The following is a 24,392-nucleotide window of genomic DNA, read 5'->3' as shown; positions in this document are numbered from 1 at the left end:
ATCATTTCTGCATCCCTAGTTTCTCTGATAATACTGTTTATCCTGAATCTACACAGCCCAGACAGATGGCAATTATTTCAGACTGTTATTTGCTCCGACAGGCCCACCCCCCCTTCTGTTTTGTCTATTTTCTCCCTGTCACTGAGTGATGCCGTTGCCATGGGCACCGCATCAAGGGTCAGATAAGAGGATGACACATAATAACCCCCTCTCAGAAGATCCTGGTGATCAAACGCGCTCCTGTGTTCATCTTCTGTCACAATATGCACATAATTTGTGGATCCGACGGGCGTTTGAAGGGCGTTTGAAGGGCGTTTGAAGGGCGTTCACTCTCAGAGTGATTAAGGCCTTCATTCACCATGTTTTCATCATGGGTACGTTAATCATCACCAGCAACGCTGCCACCGATCACAAAGGATGAGGAAACACAGGTTCCTGTATTTTTATCCTCTCATTGCCGTTTGAGGAATATTAGAATAATCTGGACAGAGTGCTCGACTGCTTTACATTAAATAGGGAAACACACGTCATCCTATGTGTATCACACACCTTTGTACCCAGAATCAGATGTGTAGATGTTAAAAGATGATTAATGTGTTTTCCAAAGGTGAGAAGTTGTTGATTTAAAATAAACTAACGTGTAAAAAAAAGAGACAGAAATGTACTTCTCTTATCTTTACTGGTGTATTTAAATAATTATTTGCTGCACACCTATCTTGGTATTAACAGCAATATATGGCAATTATAAATTATAGATAAGCCTTCAAATCTTATGATTAGATTCTCCTAAATCAATTTCCCTGAGAATTAATCCCCACTCAAACCGGTGGACTCGGATTGACCTCAGTGCGATAAAGCGTGTTGTGTTTGCAGATGACAATGGAAAATGATAGCGTGTGGTGTCCCTGATGATGTGGGGCCGTCTCAGCAGGGGGCTGATTGGTGCCAGGTCCAGACTCGTCCTGAAGAGGCACAAGTACAATGGAGTCAGCAGGAGGGGCTCCTGGGTGACCCCCCACCCCGTCCCTCACAGCAGAACATGACACATGAGAGAATCAAACACACACACAAATACAATGCAAACTGACAAACACACACGTTCCACTAGCACCTTTTTATTTCTTTGATATTCCAGAGTGAACTGTAGCATAAATAGTGATAATCCTGTGGAATCAATAATTGCATACACACGGTTCATAATAAACACAAATACATGACATATGTACATAATGTAAATTGTGTTTGTGTTTATATGTCTGTGTTAACAGTGCTGTGGAAATGCACCTGCGTCTTTCTTTGATGTGACTGCTTATATGCGTTGATCATAAACTGGAGACATGTGGGCGTAAAACGACGCTGACCGTCTGCACACAGGGCAGTTAATAAAACACATAAAGACGACGTTCTTCTTATCACCATTTTTAAAAAAACCCCAAACATTTTAGAGTAATTCATTATTTATGGATGTGTGTGTTTGCATGTACTATATGTATGTGTGTCTAGTACGCACACACACACATACACCTAATTGTGTTTATTGTTTTTAAGTCTGTGAAGCATTTTGTGTTGCATGTTCTTGTACTTGCTGTTCTTGTTACATGTTACATGTTTGCAACACAAGAACATGTTTCTCGTGTTGCATGTTCTTATACAGAATAAATAAATGTAAAATTATAAAGTTGTATATAAAGCTATTTATACAAAGTTCTAATTATAAAGTTGATCTGGTTTGATTTGATTAATCAAATATAATTTTACAACTCCAGTGACAGATGATTGGAGATCTGATTTTCAGCCAAGACATGTATCCTACTTACTCATTTAAAAAAATTTTTTTTTTAAATTTTAAATATTTTTTCACATTTATGTTTCATAACGTCACATTTAATTCTGAACTCTGTGACGTCACGTAAGTAGCGAAACGCGATCTCGGATAATCATCGCAGCGGGCGTCGCTCGCGCTAAATGTACACTGTCTCTTTAAGAAATCCCCCGTTCCCGTTTAGGAACCCGGAAATAGACCGGAAAGGGAGGTAATATTTGGCGCCAAATTGAAACAACGCAGCAGTCGCGCACAGCGGGGAAGGAAACCAGCCGGTTCCGTTCAGTCGGTGTGTCTCCGGTCAGGTACGTTTCCACAGACGTGACACACAGCTGGACGTGTGTATTGTTTACACTCATGTGTGTTTATTTATACTCGTGTTTGTTTATCGAGTCCTTCTCTGTCCAGGGGTCGCTAGCATGGAGGAAGCTAACAAGCTAATCGGCGCGGGCAGGAAGCACCTGGTGATGGGCCGGGTGGTGGAGGCGGTGTCCGCCCTGCAGGAGGCCTGCGGCCTGCTGTGAGTTCAGGGAGAGGGAGGCGGGCACATCCATCCATATCTGACACACACACACACACACACACACACACACACACACACACACACACACACACACACACACACACACACACACACACACACACACACACACACACACACACACACACACACACACACACACACACACACACACACACACACACACACACACACACACACACACACACACACACACACACACACACACAAATCCAACTGCACCTAATAGTGAGAAATCTTGATTCATCCACGTTTGTTTTTATTATGTGTTAATGGCAAAATTGAAGTTTTTGCACCAAATTTAAATGAAAAAAAAACCTGATAGTTGAACTGTCTGAATCCTAAAAGTGTTTGCAGTGCATTTTGGACACGGAGATATTTCACACCAACAAAGCAGTTGATTGACGTACCTCCTTTTTTTATATTTTATTAAGAGCTAAGAAATACGGCGACACTGCAGACGAGTGTGGCGAGGCTTTCTTCTGGTGTGGTAAAGCTCTGCTGGATTTGTCCCGGTAAGATCGCTGAAGTCTGAATTTTGTTTTCTGTATTATTTCTGACTGAAGCCAGAAGAGTTTGGGATCTTTTCTGTATCTAAAAACAAATTTTTTACCGCAGGATGGACAATTCTGTCCTGGGAAACGCTCTGGAAGGAGTACCAGAGGAAGAGGAGGAAGAAAAGCTCCAGGTGTCCAACGTTGAGAGCACAGAAAACATCGATGGTGAGTTTGAATTAAATTATTTTCTTTTTTAATGAGTTGAATTTTTAAGGGAAGTTGCTAAACTTCCTCCTTCCTTTTTCCGCAGAGACGGCCCGAGACGAGCTGCGACATCAGGTGTACGACGCCATGGCAGAGAAGAAAGACGAAGAGAAGAAACCTGAAGGCGCTGCCAAGGTGGAAGTGAAGAAGAGTGAAGAAGAGATGAAGGTCGGCGACGCAGAAAAAGACGGGGTTGGTGACGATCAGCAGGATGCGATAAAAGAAGAGGAGAAGGAGACGAGTGGGAAGGATGGGGAGACGGGAAGTGAAGAAAAGCCTGAAAATGAGACGGCTGAGGAAGAGGAGGAAGAGGAGGAAGCAGAAGCGGATCCTGACAGTCAGTTTTACATAATCAACAATCAATACGTGCGTGGATGAAATTCTAGTTTTTTACGCTTTTGTTTCCTTCACCTGTTAATGTTTCAGATGAGGAGGAGGAGGAGGAGGAGGAAGAGCTGGAGATGGAGGATGAAGGAGGAAACATTGCAGAGAAGGTAGCTGAAGCGTGGGCTCCGGGTCGCGGCTGAACGAACGGTGATCGTTGGAAGGATGGGATCTAAACTCTGTGTTCTTCAGGACAGTGATGAAGAGGAGGAGGTGGGGAACCTGCAGCTGGCCTGGGAGATGCTGGAAGTGGCCAAAGTCATCTACAAAAGGTGAGCGGAACCTCGTGAGCGTCTTCATCGTCCATGTGTGATTTTTTTAAAACACATTTTTGCTTGGTTTTTGTTCAGGAAGGAGACGAAGGAGGAGCAGCTCATGGCCGCACAGGCTCACCTGAAGCTGGGGGAAGTTTCTGCTGAGTCAGGTACAAACAAGTTAGATCGACTGGCTGGAAGCTGGAGATGAGTTCATGCATGTCACCAAATGATGTAGAACTCTTTGGAAGACGTTTTTCTTCATTTCTAATGTTTTTTTCCTCTTCCAGGTAATTACACGCAGGCGCTGGAGGATTTCCAGGAGTGTCTGAAGCTGCAGCTGAAGCACCTGGAAGCAGACAGCCGCCTGCTGGCCGAGACCCACTACCAGCTGGGTCTCACCTACAGCCTGGACCTGCAGCACCGCCGGGCCGTGGACGAGCTGAGGAGCTCCGTCTCCGTCATCAGAAGCAGGCTGGGTGAGCGCGTCTCGCCCTGAAGATCGGAAACCCGCGCACCGCCGCCGTTTCTAAACGTTTTTACTCGTCGTGTCGTGCAGACAAGCTGCGGGCGCTGCTGGACGGGGCCGAGGGCCCGGAGGCGCTGCCCGAGGAGAGGAAGGAGTTGGAGGAGCTGGAGGCTCTGCTGCCGGAGATCCAGGAGAAGGTGGAGGACGCGTCCGAGTGTTTGAAGACGGCTGCAGAGAACAAACCGGTGAGGAAAGAGGAGAAACGTCGATTCCAAGGTTTAAAAAAAGAAACGTTTGTGTTCAAACCAGAAACACGATGAAGTTCATGTTTTGTGTGTCAGGACGGAGGATCCGCTGCAGAGAAGAGCGACTCCAGCTCCAAGGTGAGGAACGAATCGGGTCGAGATGACCTGCAGGAACCATTAGGTAGACGCTGATCTCTGGTGGTTCTCTGTCCAGGTCAGCGGCGCCGGCTCCACCATCGGCCACGCCTCCGTTTCTGACATCTCCCACCTGGTCAGGAAGAAGGTGAGTGGGACACGACTCAGGTTCTGTAAACAGGAAGTTCTGATGAGGGATTCCCTTCAAGACGACGACCGGTTAGCTGGAACGGTTCTGCAAAGAGAGAAGCCCGATGAATTCTGGACCGGCTGTTCACACAGCTGATTGTGAAACCGGTTCAAACCACAACTTGTCCCGACTGGATGTGAATCGGGTTCTGGATGACGTTCATGTGTGTGTTTCAGAGGAAACCGGAGGAGAGTCCGGTGAAGGAAAGTCCGAAGAAGAAGGTGAAGCAGGATGCCGGTCAGTCCAACGGCGTTCACACCAACGGACACGCCCCCTGATGCCAACGGACACGCCCACCAACGCATTCAGGTGATCCACATGTGATTACCAGTTAATCTGTTTAACAGGAAGTTAACACAGTTCTGGCCCCGCCCCCAAAGACATTCACCTTTGTGCCACTTTAACGTCTCTACGTTTGCTGTTTAAATGTTAATGACCTCAATAAAACGTTTGATAACGCGTTCAGCGCTGAGGCCCTGAACGCACCACAGGCTTCTGACGTGACCCTCGTCTTCATTTCTCACCTCGGGGCCGAAACGCTCGCTGCGATTTCCCACGATGCCGTTCGCCGTCAAACACCACAGGAGCCAGATTCATATTGAAACATATCAGCTTGTCAGGAACCAATTTTTCTTTATTAATATCATTAATGTATCATCAGCATCATCAATGAAATGAGTTAGTCTGTTTAAAGCAGAATCAAGTGTGCATTCATTGCCCTTTTCTCGATGAACACTTCAGTTCGACAAAGCGAGGAAGAAAAAAGGAAGAGGGAGGAGGGGGGGGATCAAAGGGGGGGTTTGGGTGTGAGGGTGTAAGGGGGGGGCTGCAGTGAAGGAGGAAACGCAGGGAAAACGACGTCTGGCGGAGCAGGAATCTCCTCCTTCACTGGGATATGATTGGTTTTTCCCTTGTGCAAGAATGACAACAACAAAAAAAAAAATCGTAATGGTGCTCTAAAAACAAGATGGGGGGGCTGGGCGGCGGGGGGGTTGCTTTGCTGGGATGTGTTGTTGGCTGTGGTGCTGGGTGGTGGTTTGTTCCGTAAAGCCACGTTAGGATTTGAAGCAGTCCTCGTCGTCGGAGGTCTGGCTGCTGCTACTGGTTTCCGACTCGGAGCCCTCCTCCACGTCGGCCTCCGCCACACTCCTCCAGGGGGTGCAGTGGAGGGTGACCCCCCGCGTGACCCCCCTGGGGAGGGCGCCGTTCCTTTGCAAGCCGTTCCTCTTCAGCTGGGGGAGAGGAGAGGAAGACAGTGAGACGGGAAACGCTAAAAACGCCACAGAACAAACTCCATCGGTTTCATCTCAGGAAACCAGTCCGGGTCGCCAAAATAAGAGCATGTGCTCGTCGTTTTCGGATGTTACCATGGTGACGGATGGATCCAGATCAAAGGAGTGGAATAACGCTCACCTGTTCCGTTTTGGTCTGGAACTCTCGTAGCTCGTCCTCCGTCAGAGGCAGGAAGTTGTCGTCGTTCTCCGGGTGCTCCTGCCAGCCCATGGCCTTCAGCAACCTGGAGGGGGGGTGGCGGCGCTGGAGTTAGTCCTGTGTGTGTGTGTGTGTGTGTGTGTGTGTGTGTGTGTGTGTGTGTGAGTGACGCGGCGTCCTACCGGTGCTCTGCCTCCAGGGAGCTGGACAGGTGCTCGGTGTCCGAGTCGCTGAGGGAGTAGGACAGGCCGTTCTCGTGGAGGACCTCCTCGCTGTAGGCCTTGGGCTCGGGGGTGCTGCTCTCCCCCTGAGGAGACACACGGGTGAGGGGGCGTGGCTCAACAGGACTGTGGAACCCGGTGTTGATTGGTTCTGACCCCCCCTACCTCTCCTGACGTTCCCGGGCTGCTGCTGGTCGTCAGCTCCCCGGTGCCCTCGTCCTTCAGGGCTCGCAGGAACTCGCTCTTCCGGTCCGGACCGCGGCGCATCAGCTTCAGCCTCGACGGGGCGATGTCGATGGGGGGAGTCGTGCTGGATGGGTGCTGGAGGGAGGGGGGGGGGGTGACAAAGCAAACCACTGAAACGCTGATTCACTACTGGGAGCCGGTGGCGATGGAACGCCTCTAGCAGATGTGTTCGGTCGCCTCACGCCGACCACGGCAACACGTAATTACTGTGTTGAGCTTAAACCTGTGATTTGTGTGTGTGAGTGTGTGCTAGGGAGGCGTCATGTAATGACTCATGAGTCAAAGAACTGCTGATTCAGCTCGGAGGCGGTTCCTCCTACTGATGTGGATCTGGATCAGTTTTTCCGTTTTCTTCATTGTGGCGTTTTAAAAATGTTTTAGCAGCGTTCTCGTGTGCGTCTGACAGACACACGACCGTCCGACAGCGTGCGTCTCTGGGACTCAAGCTTTAAACGCACTAACATTCAACAAAAATATTCACCATTTTTCCATTTATCCCCTTAAATTTCGAACCCGGAAATCTCCATTACGTTTGGATGTCGCACCTTGTTAAAATCAACCAAACGGCAACACGACGTGTGTTCGTTTCACACGCTGCGGGAGGAGTCAGTTGCACCCTCCAGAGCAACAAGAAGAGTCCTGTTGGGTTTGTGTTAAAGCGCTGTACAACTGAAGGTTGATTAATTATCACCATGCCCCCGAAACAGATGCAAAAGGTGGAGAAAAACCAAGGGACAATGAGTGTTTTCTTGAATAAAAACAATCAACAGTTAATGAAGAAACAGAGACAGATATTACTACAGATATTACTACAGATATTACTACAGATATTACTAAATGTGTGTTCTGTCAGCTTGGTTCAGTGTCCACAGGAGAAAATATGAATTAAAGGAAAAGAAAACTAACTATTAAATCTTTATTTTTAAAACCTTTTTTTAAATGACTGCCAGGCTTTAACATTTTGATAAAACTAATAATTTTACTTTTTTCTTTTTACTTAAACAGTTATGATGTTATTAATAAAAACAAATTAAGTTTGTTTGGCTTTAAATTGTATTATTAGTAAAACTCCATCCTTGCGTACTCTTCTACCGTATATTCTGTTCTTACTTTTGGGATGCACAAACTTTTCTTGCAGCGCATCCCGGGGATGCACTACTTTCTGGAGGTGACGTGAACTGTTGTTTAGCCCTTTCAAAATAAAATACCCACGACACTAATGTGGGCTCAGATCTGGCCGGTGAGAACGGGACGGGGCCTCACCTCTTTCGGGGTGTTGTGCTGTGGTGCGCTGACTGGGGGGCTGGGTTTGGCTGCAGACACAGGGCTGGTGAAGACGGAATCTCGACCCGGCATGTGGAGCCCGGTCTTGGTGACGTCTCTCCCTCCGGACTTCCACTGAGCGCTCTGAAGGAGGAAGAACCGAGTCACGTGACCATCCCTCCATCGGTCTTCTCTGTCATACGACGGTGCCGCGGAGGCTCTTACTTTGCTGGGGGCCACGGCGGGCTTTGGGACCAGGTTCTTGTAGACGCTGGAGCCCACGATGGGCACCTTGCTGCCGTTGGTGGGCAGAGCGCCGGCGGTGGCGAAGCCCGCCGAGAAGGCGGTGCTGGGGTCCTCCTTGGAAACCTTCTTGATCACCAGCATCTTGGACACCATCTGTTTGCCGCTGGGGGGGTTTTCTGCAGCATCGTCACATCAATAAAGGTTACAGAAACAGAAACGAGAAGCTAACGCTAGAAGCTAAAAAGTGGGACTCTTACCCCACACTCCGGCATGGGGGGCCACCGGTCGCATCTGAGTCCCAGGCTTTCCAGTTGTTTCAGGGTTGAGGGACGGCTTTGAAAGACAAACATGGGACAAATGATTTAACCGTTTCTCACATTCACCCCCCCCCTTGACGTCTCACACTCACAAAGTCCTCCTCCACGAACTTCAGCTTGTCGTCCTTGCGTTCCTCGGTGGGGAACTTGTCCGGGTACGAGGCGCCCTTGCGGGGGTGGAAGTTGCCGTTGCGCTGCCGGTGCCCCACCTGCCTGTCCCTGTCGCCCCCTACGCGTTTGGGGTGGCGTCCCTGGTGGTGGTGGCCGTCCTGGGGCCCCCCCCGTGGAGCTCCATGCCAGCTGGGTGTGTCCTTCCAACACGAGCCCCCCGCCAGCCCGCCGTGCCCTCCTTTGGCCACCCCCGAGTCCACCGAGTCATGCCTTAGCAGCAGAGAGGGCTGCTGCCATCCGTCACCTAACGGGGGGGGGGGACAAACAGTGGGTGAAAGACATGTGAAAAAGGTTTTAAAATAGGCCATTCGTTGAAGATGAGTTCTATTCTGTGACGGGGGTCGAGGGAGGCGACCGCTCCGAGCCGTTACCTGCTGGGGGGCGTAGGGAGCCGTTGTTGAAGAAACCATCAGAAGAGTTGTGGCGGCGGCGGCTCACAGCGGTTCGACCGTCTCTGTGCAGGTGGGGCTCGCCTTGTTTCTCAAGGTTGGCAGCAGGGGACTGGAGGACGACAGGAAGAACAGTTTTTACCCCCGCCGGGAGAAACAGACGATCCCCTCCACGCTCTTGTCTCTCTGAGAACTAAAATAACTCAAAGCGAAGCCGTCGAGCTGTACACTTCTACTCTTGGGGAAATAATAGACGTCATAAGAACCAAGAATTTATTTTAGAACGATAACAAAAGACGTTCTGGTGCGTTTGAAGCCAGCGGGATCATAAAAGTGCAGTGTGCATAAGCCTTCATAGGCCAAAGATCAAGTAAGGAGATCCTCAGCTCATTCCTGTGAGCTTCAACAAGGAATTTTTATAACTTCCAACAGATGATACAAAATATTCCGAGGCAGTAGAATAATCTGTAATCCTGACAACAAATAGAGGATTAAAAAATATCGTGACAAAGAAGGAAAGTGACTGAGCCCTATTTCACTTTCACTTCGCTGCATGCCTGTCGGGTTTCACTGAGGTTTATTCATCAGAAACACGTCGAGCATCTCTGACAAGCCCCCCGCCCCCCATGACCTGAACCTGAAGAGACCATATCTCCAACAGCTCCATTATACACTGAACAAAAACACAGATAACCCCAATGACGCCACAGAAATCAATTCTACACCAATTTCCTGAGGTTAAAACAACTTTTGTGTTGGACTGCTGCGTCTCCTTCAAGTCAATCTGAGCCTTGTGGGCAGAAATAAAGCTGATGACATTACTGAGCGATGTCAGACGGTCTGGGACAACTTAAACACGGGTCACCATGTTGGGACGGTCAACACTTTAATCAGGTCATCGTATTTATAGAACAACCTTATTACAGATAAACAATAAAGCATCTACAGCCGTAGATTGCGTTCTCTCCAGGAGAACAGAATCACTGTTAAATTCCTGCTCCTGTTACAAAACTGATAATGAGGAAAAATCCTCCGCAAAGATAATTAAAAAACTGGACCAATGGAGGAAGTGCTGCAATTAACGTTACGTTCAAAACCCCGACAGAGTGGGCAGGAAGGTAGGATAAAAATAAAACTCTCACTCCGCAAGAACACTGAGAAATCAAACAGAACTGTGTCAGTCTCCTCTCCTCTTAAACCAACCAATCAGACGATCCCTCAGAGAATGAAAGAAGAGAACACAGTTTTACACGCGTGTACACACGTCTATCACTCTACTGCGCCCAACATTTCATCAGCAACAGTCATTATTTCAGAAAAATAAGTAATAGTCTAGGCTATCAAAAAGTCTGAACACATATTATTATGTGAACTGTTTAGATATCTATGGTGGTGCAGAGCGTCAGTCAGAATGTGAATCCACTGAATATCAAGACTCAGGAATACAGACATACATTCATACCTGACAGTCATAAGCTTAAGATGTGTACATCTCCACACACACACACAGACACACACACACACCTTGGCAGGCTGGGGCGTGGAGAAGTTAAGCCAGGCAGGGACAAAGTCATGCTGCGCCATTTAGGTCCAGTGTTTCCGGTCAGTGGATCGAGGCATCAAACCTCATGGCCAGGATCTGGCAGGAGAAACACACAACGGGAACATTTTTAAAAAGAAAACACTCCACAATTTAAACTCACACTCATCTTCAGCGCCATAAATCCTCTTTTATCCAGTTCTGATTCACGGCTTTTTTTGTCTAGCGTTACTGATTTCATATTTCAATGCATAACGTTCTCCGTTAAGCGGAGCCAGGAAGAGTCCTATTCTTAGCAGAAACAACAAAGCTCAAGTCGCTGCAGCTCCATCTGTAAAGCCGACAGTCTGGACAGAACGCATGACACGAGTAATGCAACGCGTGCACGTGACACACCTGTATAGGTCTACATGCTTCATGTTGCTAAACCTGCTAGCGTGACTTCAAACGCTATCAGGTACACAGGTGAGAATGAACACCTTCACATGATTTGTGAAGCAATCAATTAAACAGTTTCCATCCAAACGGGAGTGGACCGGGTGAGACTTTATAATTACCCCAGAGTCTGTGGCTCTGAAGTCCTCTGCCTCCTGTCTTGGTCCGGCTGGGCTTGGTTCCTCAAGCCTGTTTGCACTGATCACAGAACGTGTGCAGCGACAGATGGGGAGCGGCACACCGACAACCCCCCCGTTCCACCTCTGCCAGGACAGCACAGCCCCTTTCCCCAGAGGCAGCTCGTCCAGGATGAAACCCTGAGAGATGGGTCGGAAGGTCGCAGGAATGATCTGGAATGGCGATCCAGAGAATTGGCCAACAGGAAGTGGCGTTTTAAGAAGCAGCGCGGGGGTCTAGGAGGGGGAACACTTCCCTTCTGGTTCCAGATTCTGGTGTTGATCACTTCTTTGATGAAATCCAACTGTTTCCGGAACAGGTTTTTTCTTTTATGGAGGCAGGCTGGATTCTTTGCTCTTTAGTGACAGGAGTAAGACTCAAAACTTGATTGGACTTTAAGCTGATTGGCAACGACGAATGATTTGACAGATGATTTGTCCTGATGTGAAGGAAGCACAGAGGTGTCTTATTGTTAAGGAAGGAATCCGTGAATGTCTTCTGCCCGAGGTTATGGACAGCGGTTTGTGTAGCAGTTCCACTTTGACAGCAGATGGAGGGGAGAGAGAGAGACAGGTGTTGTCCTGCCACACCGCGTGCCAGTACGTTTTTGTGTCGATTCACCTTTTACCGGAACATTTTAAGATCTACTGAAAAGCATGTAGAAAAAAAAAACTAGTACTGAAAACAGTCTGGGAATAGAGGAAACTTAAAACCGCTGCTCACCTCATTAAATTATCGAAAAAAGACTGATGTTTAGGAAACAATGATCAAAGATTCAGAGTCACATGACAATGAAGGAAGCAAAATCCTATGTTACATTGCTGACATTTTCAGTTTTGGTTAAAGAAATAGAGATGGTGCTGAATTATGCATTATAATACAGTTACTATCTTCATCTGTTGGGTTATCACATTTGCAAGATTCCCATTTAATTGTATTGTGGTCTGTGGTTGAATCAGATATAAGATAGAGCTCTGATTTCATAGATTTGGAAGGTCAAAACCTAAAAATAAAAAAAATCCTCCACAAGTAAAACGGTCTTGGTGTCATAAGATGGTCAAAAGTCCTTTCATGGCAAATAACAAGCCCAAAAAGAAATCCTCGTGAAAGCTTCTGCAATTTTCTCTCTGGAGAAAAAAAAAGTTTGAAAAATAGAATAGCTCCAAAATTAGCCAAAAGTGTGTTTGCTTTTCTTCTTGATTAAGTTTTAGTGCCGTTTTCTGTCACTGAGACTTCACAGATATCTGCACAGGAACGGACCAGACCTAGAAGAAAGAAACACAGAAAGCATCATCTTATTGCTCTTTCTTTCTCACATTCACACACATACATTCATGTTAAGCTTAGTTGCAATCATATTATATATCTGTCTCATCTAGTAAAATTAATATAACCTAAAACCCTAAATTTAAGAAAGTTAAGACCGTTCAATTTTTGTTGAAACTCTTTTCTTGTATGTTTGAGGTGCTGCTGCATTTTACTGAGAAGAAACATTCTTGATAAAACATAAATGACCAAAACATTTCGTGAAATACTTTTGTAATAATAATAATCAATCCTTTAATGATCCCCATAGGGAAATTACTTTTTTATGGTATAAAACGATTCAGAATGATGCAATAAAAAGCCACAACACCACTAATAACAAATTACTAAATGCTGAATCAACACTTCCACACCTTGGTAACTGTCTGTAAAATTTGGGTCTGGTTTTGTCAATAAAATATGTACACAAAAGGTCAGAATAACTTTGGATGTGTGTGTAATGTTGGGCGCAGCTGAAGCTTACAGTCTCGCCAGATTCATAAACTTTGATCAAAAATGTCCCACAATGCATTGCCACTAGTAGTAAAACCACACAGTGGATGCACAAGCAGCCACTGGTGAACATCTTCCCCCTGAAGGACTGTATTACATAAGTTCTCACCATCAATGAGTTTGTCACAGACAGGGGCAACAAAATCCAGCATGGACAATTATTTCACGGGGATAAATGACAGAAAAAGCGAATTAAAAAAAAGAAAGCACACACACACACACACACACACACACACTCAATCAAATACACTACACACTGTTGGAAACACACGTTACTACAGCAGATCGATTCCACACATGCACGTTTTATGATGCTAGCTAGCCGATTGTTATTGATCACAGTGCATCGATATTAAATTATATACGCAGCGGCTATGGTGTTAGATAACTACTTCATATTACTTAGAAACGTTAGGAGATTGTTAGTGAATGCTAACTACTTCCACTTAAGTAAGGTTAATGCTAGTGGAGCAATTGTTAGCTAGCAGCTTGCGCTACTCAGCCCGTCACCAGAGCTAACGAAAACTAGCAACTAGTTCAAATTAATTGGTATGTTTGGGGGGGTTAGCAGCGCAAAAGCGCATTTATTGTGTTCACGGTGGTTATAACAGTTTATTTGAGCAGCTGTCGCGAACATACAATAGAGGTAAACAGACATGGCTTCGTTGAAACACAGTTTCAAAATGGCTACCTTAGCAGCGGCAGCACACATTCAAATTGCTAAATGCTAGCGAGTTAACTTGCACTGTTTCATGGCGATAACGTTGCCGTGTAAGCTCTTACCTTATCCCGCACAAGTCAGCCATCCGTAAAGAATTATTCATTTATATCCCATGCGAACATTAACGCTGTAATACTTTTCCGCAACTATACACTTCTTTAATCACACGGCTGTTGGTGTTTGTTTGGGTTTTCGGAGCGCTTACCACTGGCGCTGGCACTGGGGGATTCGAACAACCTCAGTAATGCGACGTTCAAGAGCCGTCAGGATTATGCAGCCAAACGAGGTTCCACTGTGTTTTCACGGCTATTCAATCCAACAGTTACTCATTTACATACACATTTTTTATCGATTAGAACTACGCGTTTACGCCTAAAATTATTTTATTTGGAGTTTTAAAGCGTTAACTACACATACCTTGTTGAGTAAGACGTTTATTAACATTAACCGGTGTTGAATGCGACTTAATACCTCCTCCGTCAGTGACAGGAAAACTAGTCGATAACGGCACCAATCTCATTCAGCGTTGAAAGATCAGGAGACAGGCATTTAATCGAGCACCGATAACATAGCAGTTAAACGACCTCACAGCAGCTGGTAAAACGATATATTTCGACTGTTCCTATTACCTCCAGTGCCATTTACAGACCATTGAATGACATCAAATCAAGAACAACATTTAGGTAATTGCAACATCTATGGTTTAAATCATATTGTAATTGTATACTTGCGTCAGATTGAGAAAGACTGGCGTGTAACGATAAGCGTGAATGCTAGCCGTTAGCGGTGGTTGCCTTTATCTCAGTAGATAAAGGTCCAGAGTGCGTCACCTGTGAGCAGTTTTATCACTAACGATTGGCTCATCTGTTTACACCCCGCTTCAAGGCGCTGATGTCGTCGTCAGTGTTCGTTCGTTCGTTCGTCCACCAATTATCTTTGTAACCGTCGCAGATAGAAAGATGAAACAAAAAGCTCATCACTCTGGCAGCAAAGGGGATGAGAATGAGATGATGACCTTGACCTCGAAAAAACTAGGTCAAGGTCAAATTCCAACATTTGTTGAACGGATAAGACAGAAAGACGAGGGAGAAGGCCAGTGTGAGTAACACCTTAGATCAAAGCAAGTGCTTTGATCAATGACAGTAAGAGCACTAGCTTTGATCTACCTATGCACTAGCTTTGATCTATGGTAAAGAGCTAGTGCATGGCTTTGACCATAGATCAAAGCTAGTGCTTAGGTATGCACTAGCATACCTATGCATAGGTATTCTACCCATGCATACCTATGCATAGGTAGGTATACATAGATAGAATTTGATCTATGGTCAAAGCTAGTGCATAGCTTTGACCTAATAGATACACTATATATTTTATTAATCCCAGAGGAAATTACACAATATATAATATATAATATGCCAACAATATAGTGCGCATGTGTGAGCAGGCTGCAGCGTTCCTCTGCTCTGAGAGAGTTTTTTGTGTTTCATAAAAGTCCAGAGTTTGTCTGCTATGAGGAGTGCTTTATTATTAACGATTGGCTAATTTTTTTCAGATTGAAAATGATTAGATTTTCATCCGTGAGGCACCTGGTTTCCGGGGTGAGTCTATAAACACTGATCAATACCACTTGCTTTCTAATTAAGACTGTTTTGTTGTGTCCCAGCATTACAAAACCACACTTATTGATTAAACCGTTCTAATTTTAATGTTCTCAGGTTCCAAAATGGAGATGTGTTCAGCAAACAGGAGCACGAGGCTACTTCAGCAGCTTCCAGCTGCGGTTTGACGCTCACGCCTCCTCAGCGCTGAAGCAATCCAGACCCACGTCCACCCACAGATGGACCATCAGTCCTGCCTCACGCCTCTGCCACGGGGACTCACAAGGAACCACGGACAGAGCCGCCAGCAAAGGGAAGTTCAGTTTGGGGGCGCTCACCCAGGCCCCCAAACCTGCAATAATCCTTGGACTCTCAGGACTCATCCCATTCCTGTCAGCCCCCACCTTCATGGCTGCGACACAATCCTTCTACCCTGAAGTGGTTTTTGCTCAAATGGTTTACGGCGCGTCTATCGTCTCCTTCCTCGGGGGAGCTTGGTGGGGGTTTGCCCTCCCCGCTGGTAGCCCGGCTCAGCCCGACTGGATGAACTTGGGTAACAGTGTGGTGCCGTCCCTCCTGGCCTGGATGGCTCTGCTCTGCAGGGACAACGTGGTGGAGGGCGCCCTGCTGGTTATTATGGGACTGGGTCTCACTCTGCACTACGACCTGACGTTACTGCCAGGTTACCCCCCCTGGTTCAAAGCCATGAGAACTATCCTCACTCTGGTTGCCACCTTCTCGCTGGTGGCTACTCTGATAATTAAGAAATATTGCCTTGAGCAGAATATCAGTGAGATTAAGAAGTGACTCCAAATGACTTGTGCATTTCACTGGACTTCACTTATTTATGCTGTGTGGGAATTCTCCTCTGTAACCGTTTGTCATGGAGAAACTTGTGTGATGCTTTATAAAGGGTGGATCTGGGCAAAGATGAATTTTGTTAATCCTAACACACCTTTATACAACAAGTCAGTCATCCATTGGAGTAGAAGGTGTGTGTCGAGTGCAAGTTAATTTTTAAATCCAGCATGGACTACTCTCAAAAATGTGTAAAATAACCAAGAAAAATGTCATACTGTTCATATTTTTGATTAAGAAGAAATAACGGAGGTTAAGGGAAGATGCAGTTATTTTTCAGTCATGTCTGTTTTTAATAAAAGATGTTTCAGCGATTTCAGGAGCCACTGATGAATGAAATGATAGAATTCTGTTTGCTTGGTCCTACATAAATAGTTAATAGACACCAGTATTCACATCATCATCTACAGAAATAATCCAGTGAAAATTACCAAAAAATTTCACAATACACAGGAGGAAAGTGAACGTCTGTAAAGTATTCTGAGCGAAGAGGTGTTTAAATCCTCCAACAGAACGCATCCATCCTCTAGTCGCTGTAAATAAGTTGTTTTTCCCCAACAGGAAGTGACATAATAGCTCCGCCCCTCCACTCTAATATGTTTCCTCCTGCAGGTGACAGGGAAAATTCAACATTCCACAATTAATTCAACCAACTTTTTTCATAAGAGCAAAACACATTATTATCATCTGAACGGCAACGTGCTAAGTGGCTGAGTAGCAATTAATAACAAATCATTATCCAATCGTGTTATTAGATGGATCCAAACAACACGTTTAAATTGTCGACGGCGTTCAACACCTCCTGTGTTATTTTTATTCAAAGAGTAAAAATTCTTGTCAGTAAAACGACACTGCAGAGACTTTGTGCTAATGCTAATGACAAGCTACGAGCCACAAGAGCCCTCAGCCAATCAGGGGCCGCTCTCCTCCTCTGTGGTTGTTGGGGCCCCCACAGAGTCACCAATCAGTCCCATGCTGGCGGGTCATCGAGCTAAATGATAACATCATTCATGCTCACAGTCGGTTGGGAAAGATGGGAAATTGTCAAACTTTCAATATGGAGACTAAATAAAAACCTGTAACAGGTGTTCGACTGGGTCACCAATCAGAGAACTGAGCCCCATAATAAACAAATAAATAAACAAACACAAATAAATGCAACACCACATTCATGTTTGATGGAAAAACTTCTGAAAGATAAAAACGATTCCTTTTCCTTTCTCTGAAACCACGTCTGAATCATTCATCAGTTGCGTGACTCTTCTTCTCTTTCCATTTAAAAGTAATTATCACAACCCTAAACTGAAATGTTCAAAAAGTGGGAAAACCTCCCGGTCGAGTTCCTTTCATCTGGATCTTTGCTCCACCCTCCTGTGAAGTTCCACCGACATCGATCCATCAGAGCACCGCCAGGCCGCCGTCGCACCGGCTGGTGATGATGTTTCCCACTTCAGTCCAGATGTCCAGGTGGGGGTCATAGATTTCCACCGAGTCCACCGTGACCGGGGCGGAGAAGTCTCTGCTGGCGAACCTGCCCCCCACGGCGTAAAGCAGCCCGTTCACCGCCGACACCGACACGCCGGCGCGAGCTTTAGACATCGAGGCGACTTCGGTCCATTTCTCCTGCGGAGAAAACAAAGAGGAGAAGTTAGGACACGAAATACATACAGGATTTTACGCACACTGGATTATAAGGCGCACTGTCGGTTTTTGAGAAAATTAAAGGCTTTTAGGTGCACCTTATAGTGCGGAAAATACTATATAAGTATTAAAAAAGAAAGAAAAGACAGCTGTCAGTGAGATTCCCTCCAGGTTACCTCTTCAGGACAGTACTTCTCCACCGTCTGCAGCGCTCCCAGCGCCTCATTCCAGCCGCCGACAGCATAGATACAGTTTTTCAGACAGGCCACGCCCACGTACGCCCGGCTGGTGGTCATGACGGGCAGAGATCTCCACCGGTGGGCGATGGGGTCGAACGACTCGGCCGAACGCAGCTCGATCCCTTCATCGCTGATCCCCCCGATCACGTAAATCAACCCTGAGAAGAGTTCAGAGCTGTTAAGAAATAATCTGTCATGACTGTGTGTGTTAGCGACTGGATTATACGCGTTTATTTCAGAACAAAATGGGGGGAGAACACACACCGTGTAGCTCACAGCAGCCAAAGTAGTAGCGAGGAACCGCCATGGTGCCGATCACCTCCCACCTGTTCTCCTCGGGGTCGTACCGCTCCATCGTCTTCCCGATCTCAGAGCCAATCCAACCGCCTGAAGGAGCCAAAGGAATATAAATAAATACAGCAGCAGCGTCAAAATATTAGCTTTCAGTCATTAAAAGGTGGGAAATTTATGCTGCAGCTTAAAAGTGTTTTTAATCCTAGTAGAATTAGTAGAACCAAGTGTGATTTTGACGTGTCTGTTTATACTGGATGTATTTTTTTTCCCATAATGCTCGTGTTTCTGTGGCATTCACCAAGAGCGTAAAGCGCTCCATGGCAGGAGCAGACCCCGACTCCACAGCGAGGGAAGTTGAGGGACGCCACGGGCCCCCACTGCTTGGTCACGGGGTCGTACCGCTCAGTGCTGTCGAAGATCATCGAGTCTTTCTCCCCTGATGGGAATAAAAAACACTAAATGATCCCCCGCTGTTCAGATCTGTTGATCACGAACCACCTGAGACGTCCCACCTCCCACCACGTAGATCATCCCCTCCAGCACGGCCACGCCCAGCCCGCTGCGGGCGCGGTGCAGCGACGACGCCGTGGTCCAGTACTGGTTGAAGGTGTCGAAGCGCTCCACGCAGCACAACGCTCGGCTGTCGCTCCAGCGGCCCCCGTGGAGCCGGGTGTAGCCTCCTGATAGGGTGGGGGGAGAAGGAGGGACACAACCGGGATTAAACGGCGTCTCTGAAAACGTCTCGCTTACATCATCAGGTGATGTCACACCTATGGCGTAGAGGTACTTCCTGGCTTTCGTTCGGGGTCGTATCTTATCCGGCTGCAGCTGCATCTTCTTCTTCTGGGGAGACTTTGTGACTTCTGTGTATTCCTTCAGGAGAGTCTGCAGCGCCACCCGCAGGCTGAAGTCGGTAATGTCTTCACAGAAACATTGAGAAGGTTATTTACACCTGAATTTTGTGAACAAAAAACAAGACGGGGGGGTTGTTTTCTTACCCTCTATGTACTTGAACAATCTCTGCGGAGACAGCAGAGGGAAGCGGACCGGTTCCAACACCTCCACGATGTGTTTTTTCCTCTTGGCCACGTCTTGGAGGACCCAATCCATGGCGGCGGTGAAGACCTGGTACTCATCCTCAATCCTCAGCTCCTCGCTTCTCAGCAGCCTGACCAGCTGATCCTTCTCCAGCCCCTTGAATTCATCCGTGACGCACACCTGAAGGAGAGAAACTTCAGTCACACGCAGCCCTGATCGCATTGGATCAGTCTAACAACGTGACGCACCTCTAGGAAGTGAACTTGGATGTAGTTCTCAGTGAACTCCAGCATGTCCATGCAGGCGATCTGCTCCAGCAGCTGGAAGATGCCCACACAGTTGGACAGGTCCATGTGGCCCTTGAGGAACTCTCCGCAGATGGACACCACTTCGTTCAGCTGGAGCATGTCCGCCGTCACCATCAGCTCCTGGACGTTCTCCACCGTCACGCTGATCACACCTGGGGGAGGGGGCGCAAGAAGGAAAGCAGAAGATCACACAGATTCCACTGTGGATGGATGCATCGCCTCTGATGCTGACCTGTGTAGATGAAGTCCAGCAGAGCCTCAAACACCTCCGTGTCCACTCCCAGGATCTGCACCTCGTCTTTGCTCGCCTCGCTCATGCCCACAGAAAACAGGGCGGAGAAGTACGGGCTGCTGGCGGCCAGCACCAGCCGGTGGACCCTGAAGACCTTCCCACCGACCTTTAACCCCACGTCGCAGAAGTTGGCGTGGAGACGCATCTTGTTCATCCGAGCCAGGATGAGTCTGGCGTGGTGGTCCGCCGTCAGCGTGGTCTGCTCGGAGGCCTGCATCGTCATGGAGACAGCGGCACCGGAGAAGGTGGACGTAGACTCAGAGGTGGAGGTCATGGCAGCAGGTAGAGGTCAGACTCCAACTCCACAGGTGATCCAAGTGTCTTCAAGACCCTCTCTGTTCAGAGAGCAATGATACACCTGCTTCGATTACCTGATTGATTATGCAATATTATAATGATTGATTAATCATTTCTGTCACTTTAAACAAGAGAACAGTCTGACTGTGGGTCCGCTTGTTGGGCTTTTTTGGCTCGATTCATTAAATTAAGAACACACAGAGTAACTAATTCGATTCAACGTTTGGAAATAAATAATCCAAGCAAATTTAGGTCAGAAAATACAAATGACGAAAGGAAAATAGAGAGAAAACAGCGACTGTCTTGCTGGTCTCACCGGAGCAGCCGCTAGCCAGGTAGGTTAGCCGGAGCCGGGGTGGAAGCGCTCCTCATACTGACGAAAACAACCTCCAAACCGAAGCGGACAGCTTCACTGCCGAGCCGAACTTCACCGTGTCGACTCAGAGAAGACCACACACGGAATAAATGTGAAGATCCGGCTCGTTTTCACTGCTTCTCACCCGTTATTCCACTCATATGGATGCAGGGAACTTCCGCTGCATCGCAAGCTGTCAATCCTGTTGTCGGGGATCGACAGCACCAGTCTGGCTGGTAAATCACCAGTCACGACTAAACAATAACCGATAACCTTTTTTTAAAAAAAAAAAAAGTGTGTCGTAATTAACTTCCGTGGAGAAACAACAGTTGTTATTACACAAACGCATTTTGTAAAATTATTATTGTCACTGCCTTATTTTTTATTTTACTTTTTTAAAAATCTACAAATTAATAAATAAAAAAAGTACCAGATATGTCGTCACAAAACCCGCCAGATGGCAGTGTTGCCTTAGAACAAAAAGCTAAACAAATAGCGTTATAAATAGCAACTTCACCGTGTCGACTCAGAGAAGAACACACACGGAATAAATGTGAAGATCCGGCTCGTTCTCGCTGCCTGTGACCCGTTATTTCACTCATATGGATGCAGGGAACCGCTGCATCGCAAGCTGTCAATCCCGTTTTCGGGGATCGATAGCACCAGTCTCACTGGTAAATCATCAGTCTTGACTAACCGATAACCAATAACTTTAAAAAAAAATATGTGTCGTAGTTAATTTCTGTGGAGAAAAAAGACTTGTTCCACAAACGCATTTTGTAAAATTATTATTGTACCTGCATTATTTCTTATTTTACTTTTTTTTAAATCCATGAATAAAAAATAATTTAAAAATTAATTAGTCACAGATTTGTCGTGACTAAAAAAACCCGCCAGATGGCAGTGTTGCCTAAGGACAAAATCCTAAAAAAAATACTCCTTAACCAGCCACAAAAACCTAGCATGTGAATTACTTTTGTATTTATAGCAAGTCAAAACCTCCCCCATCAGAATTGTAATTTCAAGTGTATTTATCCCCAGCTGTGTTAGTTGCAGCCCCTTCCAGTGAAGGCCATGTCTCCAATCCAGTGGGTTTTGTCCAGTATCATATAATCAGTATTTTGGATTAAATTTAGTTTAAATATTATGTTGAAAGCTTGTAACATACAGAACATTTGTACTGTTTTGGCCCATCGGATATATCTGATCCATTGAATAGAGGTGAACAAACATCGGTGACAGTTACAGGACTTTGTAACTGTCACTTGACTTGTTTTTCCTGCTATTTCAATGTGTCACATGGATTAACGCAGCCAATGTTGCATTAGAAAATATGTGGCGGCACCAAGATTAGCCAATTAAAACTCAAAGGTAGATCAGTGCCGATCTGATCAACCTGAACTTGTTGAGTTCCCATGATGTTAATTCATCAATGTATCCTGTTTCCCCACATTCACGACAATTATGTCAGGCTAGTAAATTAACTGTTTAAAATATCTTGTGTTAATTTAATAGCAGGCCAGCCTCAGCCTGTGGACCAAGTCAGCTGCGAAAAACATTATTAAAATATAAAGACACATTTTGTCAAGAGTAATATTCATTTTCTTTGCAGTGAAATGTTTGTCCTAACATACAAAAAGGTCGCCAAAAGGTTTCCGCGGTTGAAATGGAGTAAAGATCCTCCCTGACAAAAACTATTTAACTTGTATTGAAATAATTTTCCATTTAAATGTTGATCAAAAATTCTTAATGGGCCTAAGAGATAAGAAAACAAGAAAAAATGTTTTTTTCTTCACTTTCTGAGACATTTTTACTTCAATTGGCATGGTAATAGTCACTGTCCACACAAGGCCTGGATTACAAGAAGTATTTTTAGCAGTAGTGAGTTATCAGTGCTGTTCAGTGATTCAAGAGCTTCGCTGAAGCGTGACAACAGCCTTTTAGTGAATAGATGATCGACGCTGACTTCATTACCTCAAGAACAAAACATGCCTCTGCTAAACTCTTTAGTTCGACCTTTTTAGGTCATGTTTGTTGAATTTATCTCTTATGAAAGTTTTTTTTTTTCATTGGCTTTTGTTCTTTATGCTGTTGCCTGGGCAGGTGTCTCTTGTAGAACAGGTTTTGATAAGTAGGCGAGGCGCTAAAATGGATTTGAATGCATTGACACAGACTTTTTTTTTTCTTTTCAGAGAGTGATAATGCTTTTGGGTTTGTTTGACATGGCTGTGGTACCCAAACCTTTTCGTTGTTAGGCCATATTTTGCCTTGCTATTAAACTAATAATCATTTTAATGAAATGAGTTGTCTTTTCATTGTAGTGATAGAAAAAAGAGAGCAGAATTTAGTAGAATTAGTAGAATCTCTTATCCTAAGGAAGGTGCTCAGGTATTTCTTTAAAACAAAGTGTATGTCTGATTTTTACATCACGGCTAGGTTCTCTGTCTTAACGTTGGAATCACTGGGACAAAAAACCCAAAACATAACAAGATGAAAATAATAGCTTCTTGTCGGAGAAGAGTTCACAATTTTAATAGCAGATAATGCACCTTTGTTTTAGGAGTTTTATTCTGATTATTTATGTCCTCTTGCAAAATTGCTTGAATTGCAAAAGCTCTGTATACGTATAGTATATTTAACCTAAATTACAATTAAGTGTAATTTAGTGCACTAAAATTGCTGAATCAACTTTGTATAATAAATTGACTTAGTATACTGAGTCAATTTTAGCTGCAAATATGATATTTTCTTGATATTTGTCGTTATTTTAGGGATTATACAGTGTCCTCATCTGACAGGACTTGAGCCTAAAAGGTTTCTCACCTCAGCCGACTCCGACACCTACCGTGTACAGAGTATTATGCTTTCAGATTTAGATTTGAACCCTGAAGTCTTGCTGCCATCTGCACCAGAGCCGTTGGCTGCTAGTTCCGTACCATATTGGTTTGCTGGCCATGTGCCTGTTTTCTTTTTTTTTCTTGTCTTGAGCTCTGAACTCCTACAATGAGATTGTCCCGAGAACTCCAGGGATCCTGACGTCCTACATTTGTCAAATGAGGGACTTTTTTAAAAAAAAAAAGATGTAGCTCATCAAGTGGAATTGGGAGTAAAAAATGGAATCAATGGGCAGTTATTTAAAAGTAAAGTCAATATTTTCGAGCTCGGTCCTGCTGTACCTGCCTCAAGGAGGTGCGATCGTCTTCCAACCTTAAGCTGCCACTGGCAAATCTGATTTGGTGTGGATTTGGATTGGCATTTCTCCTGAATAGTTTGCTAACAGTGATGTTATCCTCTTGTAAGAGTCACCTCTCATCCCATCCTGTTCCTCTGATCTGGACACCTGAAGAAAATAAGTAATGAGTGCAAAATGATTTTAGGAAATATCTGATAAAAGTTTTGTTTGGCAGAATTTATTTTACGCAACACAAAATTGAAAATCACTTGTACGGACTTTAAAAGAGAGTCGTTTGTGTGGCCTTTACAGCTCAGATGGGGATGAACCTGTGAACTTTAGTTTTTTATTAAATGTAAACACACATAAAAAATACGTTTTTCAGAATATTTCACTTTAAACTGTCCGTTTGTAGCCTACATAACGTTTGGCAGCAGCCACAAGCTATAAACCAGCTATAATCCGAGCTAGTAAAAAAAAAAGGAGGAAAAAAAAAGCCCTCCCTTATCGATTCTGCCTCCGAC

At 45.5% G+C, this 24,392-nt stretch overlaps 4 protein-coding genes across 5 annotated transcripts; 2 read left to right on the top strand and 2 right to left on the bottom strand.

The window, feature by feature from the left end:
• The first annotated feature begins 2,017 nt into the window (after nt 1–2,017).
• LOC137611915 (histone-binding protein N1/N2-like) lies at nt 2,018–5,288 on the top strand. The gene is made up of 13 exons (XM_068340078.1): nt 2,018–2,127; nt 2,231–2,342; nt 2,798–2,878; nt 2,982–3,085; nt 3,171–3,461; nt 3,551–3,618; nt 3,701–3,780; nt 3,859–3,932; nt 4,053–4,241; nt 4,322–4,476; nt 4,573–4,614; nt 4,691–4,759; nt 4,978–5,288. The coding sequence occupies exons 2-13, from the start codon at nt 2,242–2,244 to the stop codon at nt 5,077–5,079; spliced, it is 1,356 nt and encodes a 451-aa protein (XP_068196179.1). The 5' UTR covers nt 2,018–2,127; nt 2,231–2,241; the 3' UTR covers nt 5,080–5,288.
• A 293-nt stretch (nt 5,289–5,581) lies between these two features.
• Nucleotides 5,582–13,976, bottom strand: gpbp1l1 (GC-rich promoter binding protein 1-like 1). Its single transcript, XM_068340076.1, has 12 exons — nt 13,839–13,976; nt 11,183–12,502; nt 10,610–10,724; nt 9,068–9,197; nt 8,618–8,940; nt 8,466–8,541; nt 8,188–8,384; nt 7,963–8,106; nt 6,619–6,774; nt 6,415–6,539; nt 6,215–6,317; nt 5,582–6,033 (listed from the first exon to the last, which is right to left on the bottom strand). Exons 3-12 carry the CDS (start codon nt 10,667–10,669, stop codon nt 5,857–5,859), a joined length of 1,491 nt encoding a protein of 496 aa, XP_068196177.1. The 5' UTR covers nt 10,670–10,724; nt 11,183–12,502; nt 13,839–13,976; the 3' UTR covers nt 5,582–5,856.
• Nucleotides 13,977–14,320: 344 nt separating this feature from the next.
• LOC137611917 (transmembrane protein 69-like) lies at nt 14,321–16,182 on the top strand. 2 transcript variants are annotated; one of them, XM_068340080.1, is made up of 3 exons: nt 14,321–14,459; nt 15,329–15,374; nt 15,492–16,182. In XM_068340080.1, exons 2-3 carry the CDS (start codon nt 15,336–15,338, stop codon nt 16,179–16,181), a joined length of 729 nt encoding a protein of 242 aa, XP_068196181.1. In that variant the 5' UTR covers nt 14,321–14,459; nt 15,329–15,335; the 3' UTR covers nt 16,182. The 2 variants fall into 2 exon arrangements, with proteins under 2 accessions (XP_068196181.1, XP_068196182.1); XM_068340081.1 differs by lacking the exon at nt 14,321–14,459 and adding an exon at nt 14,588–14,874.
• Nucleotides 16,183–17,628: 1,446 nt separating this feature from the next.
• ipp (intracisternal A particle-promoted polypeptide) lies at nt 17,629–21,053 on the bottom strand. The gene is made up of 10 exons (XM_068340073.1): nt 20,658–21,053; nt 19,985–20,379; nt 19,693–19,904; nt 19,405–19,624; nt 19,177–19,326; nt 18,919–19,086; nt 18,705–18,842; nt 18,377–18,499; nt 18,050–18,270; nt 17,629–17,855 (listed from the first exon to the last, which is right to left on the bottom strand). The coding sequence occupies exons 2-10, from the start codon at nt 20,316–20,318 to the stop codon at nt 17,631–17,633; spliced, it is 1,791 nt and encodes a 596-aa protein (XP_068196174.1). The 5' UTR covers nt 20,319–20,379; nt 20,658–21,053; the 3' UTR covers nt 17,629–17,630.
• Between the last annotated feature and the right edge of the window lie 3,339 nt (nt 21,054–24,392).

The sequence above is a fragment of the Antennarius striatus genome, chromosome 18 (genome assembly GCF_040054535.1).
Source record: "Antennarius striatus isolate MH-2024 chromosome 18, ASM4005453v1, whole genome shotgun sequence".
Taxonomy (NCBI): domain Eukaryota; kingdom Metazoa; phylum Chordata; class Actinopteri; order Lophiiformes; family Antennariidae; genus Antennarius; species Antennarius striatus.
Note: the sequence above shows the minus strand (reverse complement) of the source record. Positions and strands in the feature narration are given on the sequence as shown.

Excerpts from the sequence above, each read along its gene's own strand:
- LOC137611917 (XM_068340080.1), top strand. The coding sequence starts at position 15,336 with ATGATTAGATTTTCATCCGTGAGGCACCTGGTTTCCGGG. Across the intron at positions 15,375-15,491 it reads TGAGGCACCTGGTTTCCGGG|GTTCCAAAATGGAGATGTGT; the intron begins GTGAGTCTATAA and ends TAATGTTCTCAG.
- ipp (XM_068340073.1), bottom strand. The coding sequence starts at position 20,318 with ATGACCTCCACCTCTGAGTCTACGTCCACCTTCTCCGGTGCCGCTGTC. Across the intron at positions 18,500-18,704 it reads TGGAGCGCTTTACGCTCTTG|GCGGTTGGATTGGCTCTGAG; the intron begins GTGAATGCCACA and ends TGGCTCCTTCAG. Across the intron at positions 17,856-18,049 it reads AGAAGTACTGTCCTGAAGAG|GAGAAATGGACCGAAGTCGC; the intron begins GTAACCTGGAGG and ends TTTTCTCCGCAG.
- gpbp1l1 (XM_068340076.1), bottom strand. The coding sequence starts at position 10,669 with ATGGCGCAGCATGACTTTGTCCCTGCCTGGCTTAACTTCTCCACGCCC. Across the intron at positions 8,385-8,465 it reads CCCCCATGCCGGAGTGTGGG|AAAACCCCCCCAGCGGCAAA; the intron begins GTAAGAGTCCCA and ends ACGATGCTGCAG. Across the intron at positions 6,540-6,618 it reads GCCCGGGAACGTCAGGAGAG|GGGGAGAGCAGCACCCCCGA; the intron begins GTAGGGGGGGTC and ends GTGTCTCCTCAG.
- LOC137611915 (XM_068340078.1), top strand. The coding sequence starts at position 2,242 with ATGGAGGAAGCTAACAAGCTAATCGGCGCGGGCAGGAAGCACCTGGTG. Across the intron at positions 3,619-3,700 it reads GAGGAAACATTGCAGAGAAG|GACAGTGATGAAGAGGAGGA; the intron begins GTAGCTGAAGCG and ends TGTGTTCTTCAG. Across the intron at positions 4,477-4,572 it reads CGGCTGCAGAGAACAAACCG|GACGGAGGATCCGCTGCAGA; the intron begins GTGAGGAAAGAG and ends TTTGTGTGTCAG.